General features: G+C 38.2%; 1 protein-coding gene across 8 annotated transcripts in view; it reads left to right on the forward strand.

Annotated features, from left to right (window-relative positions):
- ATP8B4 (ATPase phospholipid transporting 8B4 (putative)) overlaps window positions 1-14,998 on the forward strand; it is a 336,040-nt gene that overhangs the window by 201,719 nt on the left and 119,323 nt on the right. For all 8 annotated transcript variants that reach the window (XM_020978939.2, XM_020978874.2, XM_020978820.2 and 5 more), the window contains 2 exons: window positions 3,510-3,668; window positions 14,114-14,202. In XM_020978939.2, coding sequence (XP_020834598.1) covers window positions 3,510-3,668; window positions 14,114-14,202 — 248 coding nt within the window. The remainder of the gene's footprint in view (window positions 1-3,509; window positions 3,669-14,113; window positions 14,203-14,998) is intronic.

The following is a 14,998-nucleotide window of genomic DNA, read 5'->3' on the forward strand; positions in this document are numbered from 1 at the left end:
TTTCTTTCCTTCTTTTCTTTTTCCCTTCCTTTCTCCCTTCCTTCTTTCTTTTTCTCTTCCTTCCTTTTTCCTTTCCTTCCTTTTCCCTCCCTCCTTCCTTCCTTCCTTCCTTCCTTCCTTCCTTCCTTCCTTCCTTCCTTCCTTCCTTCCTTCCTTCCTTCCTTCCTTCCTTCCTTCCTCCCTTCCTTCCTTCCTCCCTTCCTCCCTTCATCCCTTCCTTCTTTGTTGTGGCCTGGAATAGGAGGAATAGGACCAAGATTCATAAACTGGTATCTTGTGGTGACAGATTTCATTGATGGGGAAGCTGTTAGAGTTTGACCCTAGACCTTAAGTAGTGCCTCTCTCCTTACACTTGCCCTCATTGAATGGCATTTTATTTTGGCCTGACCCTATAGAGACTTCTGGAATCCCACTGATTCTCCTAAGGAGGCATGATTTGGCCTCCAAGTACTTCTCTGAATTAAAGCAAGTCTTCCTTGGCCTTTCCTGCCTTTCTGTCCTTGTCTAGAACCACACCCTTGGGGACGGGCCAGAAGTGGATTGGCCTCCAGGGCCTGGAGGAGCAAGGGGACGTGTTCACGGCTGTATTCTCTTCCATGTCAGAGTTTGCTTGCAACAATAAAAATGATCAAATAAGCCTGTTTTTTATATTCCTGTTGGCAGAGACTCTGTATCATGTTGTTTTTGCCCAAAGCACATTTTTTATGACCAAACTTGAAGCCTGAGAAATTGGGGCTTGGGTCAAAGAAACAGATAAGCTTTAAGAGGAATTGTCAACTATACTGCTAATTCATAGGTTTTATTAGTGACACCCATTTTTACCATTTCAAGGCAAAAAAAAAGTGAGTTGTATTAAGACTGGAATGAGAATTATTAGATTTTTTTGGGCGGGCAAGGGAGAAACAAACCCTGGAATCTTGAAACTTGGTTAAAGGCTTCTGCCTTCCCAGCATAATTATCTGCATTGTGGTCCAATTTAAGTCAGCCCCGAATCGTCTTATTCTGTTGTCATTAGGAGGCTACAGACATGTGATTAAAACTATTGGGGCACAGAAGTTTTCCTTAATATAAAAACTTCATTTGTACCAGGTTTTCATTTATCCTTCTGCCCACTGCATGCCATTCTTTCCCAAAAGCCATCTTGAACATTTTCATTGAGTTACCCAACATGTGAGCCTGTGAATGTCCCCTCAGTAGTAATGGCCCTGGCTACATAGGATCATGGTCACCAACAAAGCTCAAGGTTGAGTTTTGCCTCTCTGAATACTGGCCTCAGTGAACCTGAATATTGAGTTCTCGCCCACAGGCAACTAACACAAGAGGCATCTGAACCAACAAACCAGTTTAATAGCTTGCAATGGGAAATATCACTTCCCTTCAGGGAAATCTACTTGGAAGACCAAATGAAGATGAGGAGGCTGCTTGGCTCGAGGCCCAGCTTTCCTGTTGGCTAATCCAGACTCTGTCTTCCTATAACCATATCTGAAGATTCACTGTCCACCTTTCTTTCTCAACCCCACACTCCCACCTCCAGGTTTTAAGCTACTCTTTCTATTCTCCTGATTCCATCAGTCCTTACATCCGAAAGTTCCTGGGTTGTGTTGGGAAGAGGTTCTCTAGGAACCCCTTTTAAAAATGCTTTTGACCTTGAACTTTAAGTGCTTCAACCAAAGAGGATATGCTTTCACTCATCACAACATAACTTCACCTCTGCTTTCTGTTTCTCCTCGTCTCCAGTCCTGACTCTTTTCCCTTTCAGCTGACTCCAATTGTTTACAACACAAATTTGTGTTAATTTAACTGGTGGTCCTTACATTAGAAAAGAGGCCACACAGGTAGTTTTTTTCTCTGTCTCAAACTAGCTGAAAATCAACTTTACTTTGGTTTTCATATGCTATTGTTTAATGGAATAATGGAATAAATATGATGCCTTTATATCCAGGTGGGGATGAGATTAAAGGACAGGCAAATCTGTCCTGTTCAGTTTGAGGGAGATTGCATGACATCTTTGAGAAAAAAATTCATCATCAGAGCTATGAATCTAATTAAGATATGAAAAAAATAGCCCAATATCTGAAAGAGATCTCTAGACATTCTTATCCATATGTTCCAAATATGACTCAAGTTTACCCAGCTTAGAAACATGGTAGTGCATAGAAGAGTCAGTTTTTTGCTTTCTGTCTGGTATCATGAAGCAATTTTGTGCTGTGCTAATACTGGTGAACATGAAGCCTCAAACTGGTTTGGATGGTTTCAACACAGGATCCCTGAAATGCTAATGATTGTGAAATTGGAAGTGTGGTATTGGAGAATAAAAGCCTGAAAAATCACAGAATAGTCCTTTTCTTTTGTCCCGTGGAGTTTTGGATAGAAAGTCATTCCTGGAGTCAGGGAGATGAGTTCAGATCCAGCCTCTGACATGTTTCTGACTGTGTGACCCTGGGCAAGTGACTTAATCTCTATGTGCCCCCAGCAACTCCATAAGACTATAAATTGCAGAGAAGGCACTAATTTGCTTTGGGAGAGCATTTCCCTATACTAGTGAAATCATAGATCTGGACCATATTCTGAATGGAGGAGTTAAACCATGCCATTATGGAGAAGCAGTGTAGTTTGGTAAGTAAGGATGATACAGAGGCAGTTTGGTGGCATAGTGGATAGAGCACTGGCCCTAGAGTTAGGAGGACCTGAGTTCAAATCCAGCCTCAGATATTTACTAGCTATGTAACCTTGGGCAAGTAACAACCCTCACGTTGCCTCCAAAAAAAAAAAAGGAAAGAAAAGAAGAATAAAGGAAGAAAGGATCCTGTATTTGGAGGCAGAGGACCTAGGTTCTGGGTTATAAATGATGGCTCTGTCCTTTACGACCTGTATGACTTTGGACAAGACATTTGCCTTCTTTAGACCTCATCTGTATCTGTAAAATGAAAAGGGGGAGTCAGACTAGATGACCTCAAAGGTGTCTTCCAATTTTACATGATCCTATAATCATATTCCCAGAGTAAAAACATCATTTAAACTACAAAGAGATAGAAAAAAAAGACTTAACAGGGTATTTACCATTTTTGTTTTCTTTTCAGTACTCAATATTTCTGTCTTGATAGGCAAGGGATATATGATTTTAGAAACATATATCTTTAAATTTGATATCTACTGTGGGTAGTGCAAAAGCTCCTTACAAAAGACTCTTAAAGTCAATGTTCTTTTGTGTAGCTAGAATCCTACTTGGAAGAGCCCTGGGGTGTGTGTGTTGTGGGGGGGTCTTCTTTCACAAATCAGCACACTGAGGCCCAGGAAGGTTCAGGGATTGGCAGCAAGTGGCTGTGGTGGGATTTGAACCCAGGTTCTCTTGATTCCTAAACCAGCACTCTTTCTACCTAGTATAGTTCTATAAATGCAATGCCTGGTATTACATGGTATTATTTATTAGAGACAGTGTGGTAATACAGGACTGCGCTGGTAAAGAACATTTGAAACGAGTCGTAAAAGGTTTGCTTTTTATTTTACAGGGGTTGTTACCTGTGAGCCTCCTAACAACAAACTGGATAAATTCACAGGAGATCTCGCTTGGAAAGATAACAAGTACCCACTCAACAATGAGAAGATAATTTTGAGAGGCTGTGTATTGAGAAACTCCAGCTGGTGCTTTGGGATGGTTATTTTTGCAGGTACGTCTATCTTTCCCTAGTTTTCTATATTTGGACTCTCCCTGAGATACACATCAGCCCATTCTAGCCATCATCTTGTTAACAAGCCTAAGTTTGTTTAGATGAGTACAAGGCTTTGTTCCCCTGCCCCCGACTTCCCCATAGAAAATGTTACTCTGTAAGAGACTTTATGCTGTAGATTTCAATGAACAAGATTCGATTATTCTACTGGTTGTCTAGCCCCATTGGCCTCAATGTGTAGATGCTTAGAAATGTGCTTTCTAGGATGTTGAAGCCTGATTAAGCTAACAACAGCCAACACACACACACACACACACACACACACACACACACACACACACAGAGAAAATCCTGTTTTTCTTGCTTTATATCCTTATGGAAGGACTGACTCTGCTATTTTTATATGTAACCCTTGTGTCTGAGACTTTCATGACAAAACAGGCCAGTCCATACCGGGTCATCTCACTTCTCCTGGCTCCTGGCCTCAAACCATGAAACCTGAGCATATGTATACATGTTACCTGTAAGGGGATTGAGACAGCCTCTTGTGTAAACTGCACATAGTTTACACTATTACAGAGGAAGCTCAATTAGAAGGAGGAAAATAAAATAGAGACCCAAAATAGACATATGCACGAACATCTTCAGAGTAACTTACGATCTGCAGTATGAGGAGTTCTTGAGCCCTTTCTGTAGCACCATCCCCTCCTCCCCAAGTCCTGGCTTTCATTGACTGCTCTCTATTGTGCTTGTCTCCCTGATAGAATCAATCAATCAATCAATCAATCAATCAATCAACATTTGTTAAGCACCTACTACTGGCCAGGCACTGTGCTAAGCCTTTAGGATACAAAAAGAGGCAAAATATAGTCCCTGCCTTCAAGGATCTTACAATCTAATGGGGGTGACACCATGCAAAAAGATATATACAAAGCAAGCTATATACAGGATTAATAGGAATTGTTTCATTCTTTGCGTTTGTTTTCCCAGCCTCTAGCACATAGTAGGTGCTTAATAAATGTTTATTTATATAGATAGATCATAGATATAGAGCTGGAAGGAATCTTAGAGGTCATCTGGTCATCCTCATTTTATAGATGAGGAGACTGAGGCTCAGAGAGGTTACGTAACTTGCTCATGGTCACACAGCTAATAAATGTCTGTGTGAGGTGAGATTTGAACCCAGTGCTTCCTAAGTCCAAATTTGGCATTCTATCCATTGTACCATGCCTTCTCCTCCATGCTCTCAGGATAGCAAGAGGCAAAGCTGAAAGATTAGATCTAGAGGTTGTCTTGTTCAGCTCTCTCATTTTGCAATTGAGAAAATAAGGCCCAGAGTGTTAAGTAATCTGCCCAAACTAAATGTAGTCCATAAGTAACTGATCTGGGATATGAATCTGCATCTTTTGACTCTAAAGCTTGTACTCTTTCCACTACATCATGATGCCTCTGGAGAATTCTTCAATCTTTTGCTGCCATCTCCCCTGTGCAAGGTTAGGGCAAAATCTCTGGAGTCTTCTTTTTTCCCTCTGCATGCCATCATTCCCCTCTCCCCACTTAATTGCCTCCTTTTGTTTTTGTGTTCCAATATCCATCCACTAGTTATTGGTTTCATCCACCATCATGGATACCTTCAGGTATTTATCATTTGTCACTCTTCATCACTCAACTCCCCACCACATATACAGCACGCTAGCCAAGCAATCCTTCCTTTCAAAATAGAGTTTTGGGAGCAGTACAGATCTGGAAGAGATAGTGAAAAAGGAGGACTCCCCTTTCCAACATTTAAAGTCTAGTGAATAAAAGGTGGGGCGGGAGTTATCTCTGTTTTATTGAGGACTCAAAATTTCCTCTTCTGCCTGGACCCTATAGTTCATCTTAACATTTGAGGATGTCATAAAATTTGATAGCAGATGCTAGAAAGAAAGGGGACAGACTATTCTTTTGCCTGTTTTTTTTTTTTTGCTCCACACTGTCTCTGTGATTGTTATTAAGAAAGAATAATGGAACCATTTTATGAAGCCTTCTGAACACATTCTTAGTTTTGGTTGCTAGCATAACATTTTGAGCCAGCTGTTTACCCTGATACCAGATTAAGATACTTCTTAGGTTCATGGACTATGTGAGCAATTAAAAATATGAATGCTTTGGTTAAGTAGCTACCATCATCAAAAACCAAAAAAAAATTCATTAAAGACTGAAGTATTCCAAAGCTAAGAAATTCCCAGTTTTTACTAAATATTCTCAGCTGTGGCTGTTAGTAAAAATCTTGCTATTTGGGGCATTGCCATTTTAAGGTCATGGGAAATCCCTAGAAATATGGCAATATATGTGTGGTATCTGAGGATTCCATCTGGCCCCATAATTCTCCACATCAGATGTCTTTATTCTTTGGTCAAGGAAGTTAGCCCATGGTGAGATATTTCCTTCTGTCTTTTTTTTTCCTTTTAGGATACATTTTTTTTTTGCATAACATGAGTTCTGTGACTGTTTATCAACTTCCAGTCAGCTCATGAGACCTCTTTAAGATGTGTCTGTGTGTGCATAAAATGTCTTTTGTTTTTACATCGCCTTTGTTTCAAATATAGTCCTTCCCCTTCCCTAATTCTGAGAGCCATCCTGTAAAACCAAGAGAAGAGGAGGAAAAAATGCAGCTCAGAAAAACTTAGTAACTTATCAGTCAAGTCTGACATTATATCTAGAATCCTACACACATGGTTCCCCCCTACTGCAAAGAGGGGAGAGAGGTGACCCAGGAGCACTGTCCAAGGTTGTGTTAGTGGGGAGATGAGAATGATGGCCAGAGTGTAAGCAGCAGTGAAAAGATGGCTGGAAAGTGGTCATCTAATGTAAAGAATTAGACTTACAAGGTACCTAACTATCTAGAATAGAGTGAAATTCCATAGTTTGATGCTTTCCTAATCTCAAGCACGGGACAGAAGAGGGGGTCAGTTAGTCCAACCTCCATCTTTTGTTTTATAGACAAGCTAGCTGAGACCAGGTCTGCCCATGCTACTCACTTGCTTATAGACCTTCAGTGACTCTCTTTTAGTTACATCTGGGCTCAATCACAAGCTCCTCAGCCTGGATTTAATGCTATCCATGATCTGGATCCAAACTACCTTTCCAAGACATTTTATGTTGTTCTACCTCACATGTACAGTCAAACTGGACTAGTCAAACTGGACTATCAAACATTTTGGACAATCTGTTTTTTTTTTTTCCTTCTGTCTTTTCATTGACTAATCTTCATCCCTAGAAAACATTGCCCCTCTTGATTAGGCTTCCCATAATTCTTTTCTTCAAGGTGATATTTAATAAGTAACACATTATCTAAAAGGCATATATTATCTTGGTCTTGTTTTTGAACCCCCCAGTGCCTAGCATAATATATTGCACATAGTAGGAACAGGAATTCCTTCTCCCTGCTTTGTTTGAACAAATCTAACGATAAGGATACTACCTCCTGAGGAAGTTCATTTCATTTTTTGACCACTCAGTTGCTAAAAAGTTTTCCTTTAAATCAAGATAAAACATGTCTCTCAACAACTTCTGTGCACTGCTTCTAGTTTTGTCCTATGGAGCCAAGCAAAACATATCTAATTTCTTTTTCATATGACAGCCCTTCAAACACTCCAAGACAGCTCAATGACCCCCTCATTCTTCTCTTCTCCAGCACAAACATTCTGAGGTTCCTTCAGATGATCTTCATATGAGTCATTCTAATTACCCTTTTAGAAAAGGAAATGAGGTTAGTCTGACTTGATTTGGTTTTAATGAACCCATGCTAGTTCTAGTGAATACCACTCCCCTTTCTAAGTGTTTGTAAGATGTCCCTTTTGTCAGGAATTGAGGTAAAGTTCACTAGCCTATAGTCTTTTTGCATATCTCTAGTCCTGTGACACATCAGTCATTCTTTGCTGTTTTTCAAATATCACTAACAGTGACTCAGCAATGATGTCTGAAAATTTTTACAGTAACTTATGATATAGCTGAACTCTTCCTGCTAACCTGAATTCTTTGAGGGCAGTTAGATATGCCTGTATCTCATTTATCTTGGGTTTCAATTTTCTGTTAACCACTTTTAGTTCTATACTTCTAAGTCTGAAATGGAAAGAAAATTGGAGCTAGATAATTTTGCTTTCTTTCCTTACCCATTAACATCATTCAATCTTACCCCAAATTGAGGTCTTGTATTCTTTCTTCTCTTCCTCTTCTTCACAATATAATTTAAAAAAAGTTTTGTGCTTCATCTTAGCATTCATTACAAGACTCAGCTTAATTGGAGACTTATATTCCTGACATTCTTATGGGACCTCTGAAAGTTCAAGTCTACTTTCAACCACTTGGCTTTTTGCCTACCAGATTAATGCTTGATATTCTCATCTGTTTGTTTTTCCACGTGCATTTTGTTTATAAAGTCACAGGGTTCAGCTCTTGTTATGGTTTTATTGAGTTATACTAAAAAACTCCATTAGTAATATATTAAATATGAAAATTCATTTGGGCAGTATTGTTATTTTGCCATATTGATCAGACCTGTCCATGGACCATGAATTTCCTGTCATTTAGATCTTTATTTCTACTAATACAAATTTATAATTATCATTATGTAGTTCACATTTACATCTAGGTAATTTGATTCTCATTTATTTAATTTTTGTTGCTGTTATAAATGGAGTTTATTTTTAAAGTAATGTTTTCTTGGTCTTTGTTTACAGTGTATCAGAATGCAAATGATTTTTACAGATTTATCTTGTGTTTGGCAACTTTGCTGACATCATTTATTGTCCCAATTTTTGTTGAGCATAACTAGGAAAACATTGAGATCATCTAAATAATAATGGTATTTGATCTTTTTGTTTATTATGTCAATCCCATTAATTTTTTTTGCCTGTCACTGTAATTGCTAGTAATTCTTATACTATGCCTAATAGAAGTGGTGAGAGTGTCTATCTTTGTTTCATACCCTTTTTTTCTCAGTAGGAATGCCTCTAATAATTCTCTAGTTGATGTCAGATTTCAGGAAGATGCCTTTTAATTGGGAAAAGAAAAAAAACCCCTTGAGGCCTGTTGTTTTTACTGTTTTTATCATGAATAAATGCTATATTTTATCGAAGGCTTTTTCTGCAATTTGTTGATATCTAATGTGATTTTTATAGTTTCTAATTAAAATGATATAAATATTATTTTCCTAATAAAAACATCCTGGTATTTCTGGTATAAATCCTACTTGGTTGTGATGAATTATCATTTTAATGTGGTGTTTTATTAATTTACTAATGTTTTTAGTGTTTTTTCCCCTCTATATTCATTAATGGGATTAGCCTTCCATTTTCTTCCTTCCCTCATTTTTTTTTTATCATTAGGTTTTAGAATTGGGATCTTATTACCTCATAGAAAGAATTGGGTAGCATTTCATATTTCTCTAATTAGAAGTAGTCTACATAGTATAAGGATCAAATGAGATAATATATAAAAAGCACTTTGCAAAACTTAAAGTTCTATGTAAATGTTAACTATTATTACTGTGGGAATTATTTTTACTTTGACATTTTGAAAAATTTACCCATAAACTCATCTTGTCCTATATGGTTTTTTTTCCCCTGAAATGAGTTTGCTGAATTCTCTCTATAGATGCTCCTATCACTTTATACCATTTTTTCAATCTTTCAGCATAATTTATGTTTATGTAATTAAGATTTCATTCTTCATGTTTCTTGACTCCTCCTTTTTCTGAACTCTTTAAATCTGTTTCCCCAGAAGCTTAGGGTGCCCTATCAGACAACATCTGACCTCCCCCTCTTTTGCTACTATCATGATCTCTAAGAAGGCGTAAGAACCATGAGATGATATGATCATAACCTCCCAGAGTTCCTGTTACTGCTCCTTCAGTAACTAGTCCTCACTAACTGAACTGAGTCAGGTATAGAATAGCATTTGCCTATGTTGCATTCTCTACCTTCTGAAGGATGAAATTATCATTCAGGAAAAGCATCAGTTTTTCAGCTTTATAGACAAACTTCTGCCAGAGACCTGGTGAGTTAGGTCTCATATCAGACAATATCTTATAATGGAAAGAGTGTGGGAATTGGACTCAGAAGATCATAGGTTTTTAGCTGAAAGGGACTTCAGAGGAAATCTGCTTCAACACTTTCATTTTATAGATGAGAAAAGAAATACAGTGCATTGCCTAGGATCACACAGCTGGCTAGTCAGTGTCAGAGGTAGAATTCAAATCCAGATTGTCCTGTCTCCTAGTTCAGTACTTTATGCATTATACCTTACTATCTCTTCCAAAGGACCTCAATTCAAATCACAGCTCTGTTACTTACAAGCTGTGTGACCTTAGCAAAGAAAGTAATTTAACTTTTTTGAGCCTCAGCTTCCTCATCTATTAAATGATAGAGTTGCACTAGATGGCCTCTAAAGTCCTTTCAGATCAGACTCAATGACTCTGCCATGGTAATAGCTTTAGAATTCAGCATCCAATTCTCCCTTCTCATTGGGTGCCTTGTACCATATTCTCCCTATAATGGTACTTTTCTTTGTCCATCTAATGACCCTCTTCTAAGTGCTTTCTACTGTGCATCCCTTCTTTCTTTAATATATTCTCCCAAAGAAGTATCTCAGGAAGATATTCATGTCCAACTTTATTGCCTCTTCCCCCACCCTCTCATTTCTTCCTTTTGAATAAGGTATATCCTTCCATTTTTATGTTTCAAGTCAAGTCAACAAGCATTTATTAAGCTAGGTGGTAAAGTGGATAGAGCAGGCCTGAAATCAGAAGACTCCTCTTCCTGAGTTTGAATCCAATCTCAGTTGTGTGACCCTGGGCAAGGCAATAACCCTGTTTGCCTTGTTTTCTTCATCTGTAAAATGAGCTGGAGAAGGAAATGGCAAACCACTACAGTATCTCTGCCAAGAAAACCTCAAATGGGATCATGAAGAGTTGGACACAACTGAAAATGACTGAACAACAATGAACAACAACAATATGCCAGGCTGTGCTAAGGTCCATGAATACAAGCATAAATAAAGTCCTTAATACTTCTGTTGAGGGAAGACAGCACAGCACATAAAAAGAAACTGCAAAGGGGTAGGGAGAAGAAGGGACCCTACAAGTCATGTCAGAGAATCAAATGGAGCCTGGAGAAGAAAGAAGATGTGACTTGTCTGGTAGATTTCCTTAAAAAGGAGGTTCTGGGAAGAACCAGCCAATCAGAGGAAAGGTTCCCGGGGAAGAAGAGTATACTTCTAGTGTGAGAAGTTCAGGATTATATATCACCATTTCAAGCATGGGTTCAATGCCGCCAAGTCTCAATTCCTTCAGAGATATATTTTCCTCCTAAATTAAGATGTCCATTTCACTTTGCATGTGTATGTATAGACATCTGAATTCACGTATATTATTGCTGACCTTCCTGATAGTGTCTCCTGTGAATTACTGAGCCTCTCTGGCGATATTCTTCTTCCTGGGTCATCCTTGTTCCTTCCTACAGTATCTGACTTAATGGTTATTTGTGGGTAGTTTTCTCCATTCTTGGTAATTTTTAGTTTAAAGGCCCCTTGAAGGGAGAGAATTGGAGGGATCTTCAATTCTCCAGGCAAATATAATCTTACTCTCCTTAAATAGGGAGAGTGTTGGGGTTGGAGTCAGGAGGATCTAAGTTTGCATCCTGCCTCAGACACTTAGCTGTGTGACCCTGGACAAGTCGTTGAATACCTCTTAGCCTCACTTTCTTCATCTGTAAAACAAGGATAATAACATCACTTACTTCAATGGGATGTTATGAGGACCAAATGAATAATAGCATGTATAAAGCATTTTGCAGACTTTTAAGTGATAGCCATCATCATCATCATCATCATCATCATCATCATCATCATCATCATCATCATCATTATTATTAGTAGTCCATTACCTGCTGAGTCTTTGTCTTAAGCCCTGTCCCAGAAATCTAAATCTTGTCCTGTGAAAACACCTTCTTCTTTCTTTTTCTTTTTTTTTCTTTTAAATATGGAAAACTTTATGAATTTTCATGTCATCCTTGCTGAGCTGATATCTGTATTGTTCCAACTGTCATATATGTGCTACTGAAGTGAGCACTGAAAGTGTCTTCCTAATAAAATGCCTCTCTAGGCCCTCCTTTGTCTTCTAAAATCTCTTCAATATTTGACTCACGGCAGTGGTGAAAATGGCCCCTGTGCCCTGAAGTCTGGGCCAGTCTCTTGCTCAAGATTTAATGATCTCTGGAGCTGCTGGTTTTTTTTTTCTCTTGCTGATACTCTTTTTTCTCTTATGAATTACTGGGAGTGGCTATTAATTGTTGGGTTTGAGAAGTTCTAGCTTGTTCTCTGTCACATCTGGGATACCCTTCTGAGCAACACAGCATAACTCTCAATTGTCCATGTCAAGCCAACATAGGTCTGTCTCCATATCCCGCATAATGGAGTCAGCAATTATCAAGACTCAACTTTTTTTCCTTTGTCTGGTACTAAATGTTCTTTCCTGATGGTACTCATGGGTCATAATAATTTCTGAAGAATTCTAATTCCCTGATGTTCCCCTCCACCCCCTCCATGCCCTGTTTACAGTTGTAGGGTTATTTTCTTTTTCTGAGTATACTTCTTGGACTTCTCTTAATTGGTAGACTTTCTTAATTGTATTTGGTATTTTTTTCCAGTTTACTTGTATCTTCTACTGTTTATTGCAGTACTTGGTTTGGGGTTTGGGTCTTGGACTAATCCCTTGCAGCACTTTTACATGGGTTGATTACACTTTCTTTGGCACTATATTCTCTGTAGACTAGATGCCACTGTTGCTGCTATTAAGCCTAATCCTTCACCTAATTCCCTGGCTTCTGTCTCAATCTCCTGGTACCCTTTCTGGGTTCAAGTCTTAGCTAGTCCTTCTCTTTGCATGATTCTTAATCAGGAATTGGATTCTTCGTCTGCTGGGGACTTAACAGTGAGATGTTAGAGATCACATTGGTGTCAGGCCTTCTACAGTATTGGTGCTCAGTTGTTAAGATGGCTTTGCCTCCAACTGTAGCTTTCAGTGCTCTGAGAATGACATGCCTGTGCCCTGTGTCCTTGTATAGTGACCTATCCCAACTGTTTCTTTCCCATGCTTATGTTCTGGCAGGTCAGGGCCAGAATCCTTCTTTAAACACTGGCTTATTGAAACTGTTGTAGTCTTATTACAATATCTGTTTTCAGGGCTTAAGACATCTTTAGGTTTATTTGCTATTCTACATTTGCCCATCTTTTTTTTTTGTTTTTTTTTTTTGCAAGACAGTTGGGGTTAAGTGACTTTCCCAGAGTCACACAGCTAGTGTTATGTGTCTGAGGCTGGATTTGAAGTCAGGTTCAAAATCCAGGTCCCCTGCGCCACCTAGCTGCCCATACATTTGCCCATGTTTATCTGAATTGGGTATTGCCTTACAACTACCTCTGTCTATAATGCTGTAAGCCTTCAAGCACATTTGTGGGAGTTCCTGTTGGCTCTCCTCTGCCCACTTCACTTAGCTTCTGGTATGGTTATCAGGGCTAGTTTTCTTAGTGATCCGTCTCTTCACCTCCAACACCTTTCCACTTTATCTGAACTGGCACTGGCTTCTCTAGTTCACCTCCTCTACCAGTCTTAGCCTGTTGTGGCTTTGTACTTTGGGAGTTCTTGACCTGGGCTCCATGAACCTCCAAAGAGTCCAGAGATAGATTTCAGGGAAACTGTGAATTCAAATGGGATTCCTAGCTCTGACATCTTTATCTGTGTGACTCAGGACAATTCATTTAACCTCTCTTAGTAATAATTGGATTGTGGTTAAGCAAACTAGTTGTGAACTTTCAAATGCTTTATGGATGTGAACTATAGCTTGAAAGATGATTCTGAATTTCTGACTCCACCCACACTAAAAATGATTTGCAAAAACATTTTATTATATTCTTGTAATCAGTTGAACAAGATATAAACTCTCCACTAATGTTTCCTTAATCTATTCTACTCTTGTGCTTTATTATTACCTTTTTATATCTCATACCTTTTCATCATTTCCATAAGTCAATTTCTTCACCATCTTCAATTTTAATGTCTTCATTAAACTCAAGTTCTTTGCACTCAAAGAAAACAAACAAACAAAACCTATCTTTAATTCTGCTCATGGAAACTGAAACAGCATTTCTTAAGACCTTTAGCTACAACTTAAAAAAACAAACTTATCTGTGACATTTGAGTCAAGTGACAGATTACTGTTTGTCATTTGACTTACCCTGAAATTACTGTCCTTTACTGATAACGAAACTTAGAAATTAATTTAAATAGACTTTCAATTTTTAAGTTAAACTTATTCCATAAAAATATTTTGGGTGAATGTATTACTACTATAAATTAGTTATAGTAATTGCTAATAATCAGTTTGAAGTTGTTATTTAATTTTTTCCAGGTCCTGACACTAAACTAATGCAGAATAGTGGTAGGACTAAATTTAAAAGGACAAGTATTGACCGACTAATGAATACTCTAGTATTGTGGGTAAGTTACTACAATAAAGTTAAGCAATATTGCTGAGTATTAAAATTCTAATATACCTACTAATTTTTATAGAAATTTTCTTTGAAATCTAAAGATTTCCTTGAGGGATATGGGTTTAGAATTTGAGGAACAGAAATCCTGTGTTTTACATACTACAATGAATTAAGAAAAAAGATTATGGAATTTTCATAATGATGAGCAATACAAGGTTGGTTGGGAGTGGCTTTAAGCGTTTGTTTTTTTAACCTCGCTGTATGCCACTATGGTTTTAGAAAATCAGATCACGGAAATGAAGGCTTTTTGGTGCCTTTCCTATCTCTGTGTTTTAAGAATGCCATTCCCTGGCTTGGAATGCCCTATTCTCTCTTTCGATTTAAATCCTTCCTACTTTTCAAAGATCCAGGTAAAGAAAGTCTCTTTTCTTCCAAGAAGTCTTCCCAGAACATTGTAATCCACATAGCTGTCTCTTCATTCCATTAGAATGTAAACTCCTTGAGAGCTGGGGCTATCTTTCTTTTTATTTGTATCCCCAGCAGTTAGCAGGATGCCTAGAACATAAATATTTATTGAATTGATTTGAATTGTATTGAATTGTTCTCTGAACAGATAGCAATTTATTGTTTATGCCCCTCATTTGGTAACCAAAAGCCTGCCTTAGCTAACATTGTTAATTGATTCTATGAAAGCACAACTTTCTAAGAAATAGCATAACAGGAAATAGTTCCATAGAAATAGAGAAGAGCTTCCCGGGAAGGGAGAAAGAACCAGTCAAGTTATACCACACAGGGTCTGGGTA

This window comes from Phascolarctos cinereus, unplaced genomic scaffold, assembly GCF_003287225.1.
Source record: "Phascolarctos cinereus isolate Bilbo 61053 unplaced genomic scaffold, phaCin_HiC Scaffold_3;HRSCAF=262, whole genome shotgun sequence".
NCBI classification, from domain to species: domain Eukaryota; kingdom Metazoa; phylum Chordata; class Mammalia; order Diprotodontia; family Phascolarctidae; genus Phascolarctos; species Phascolarctos cinereus.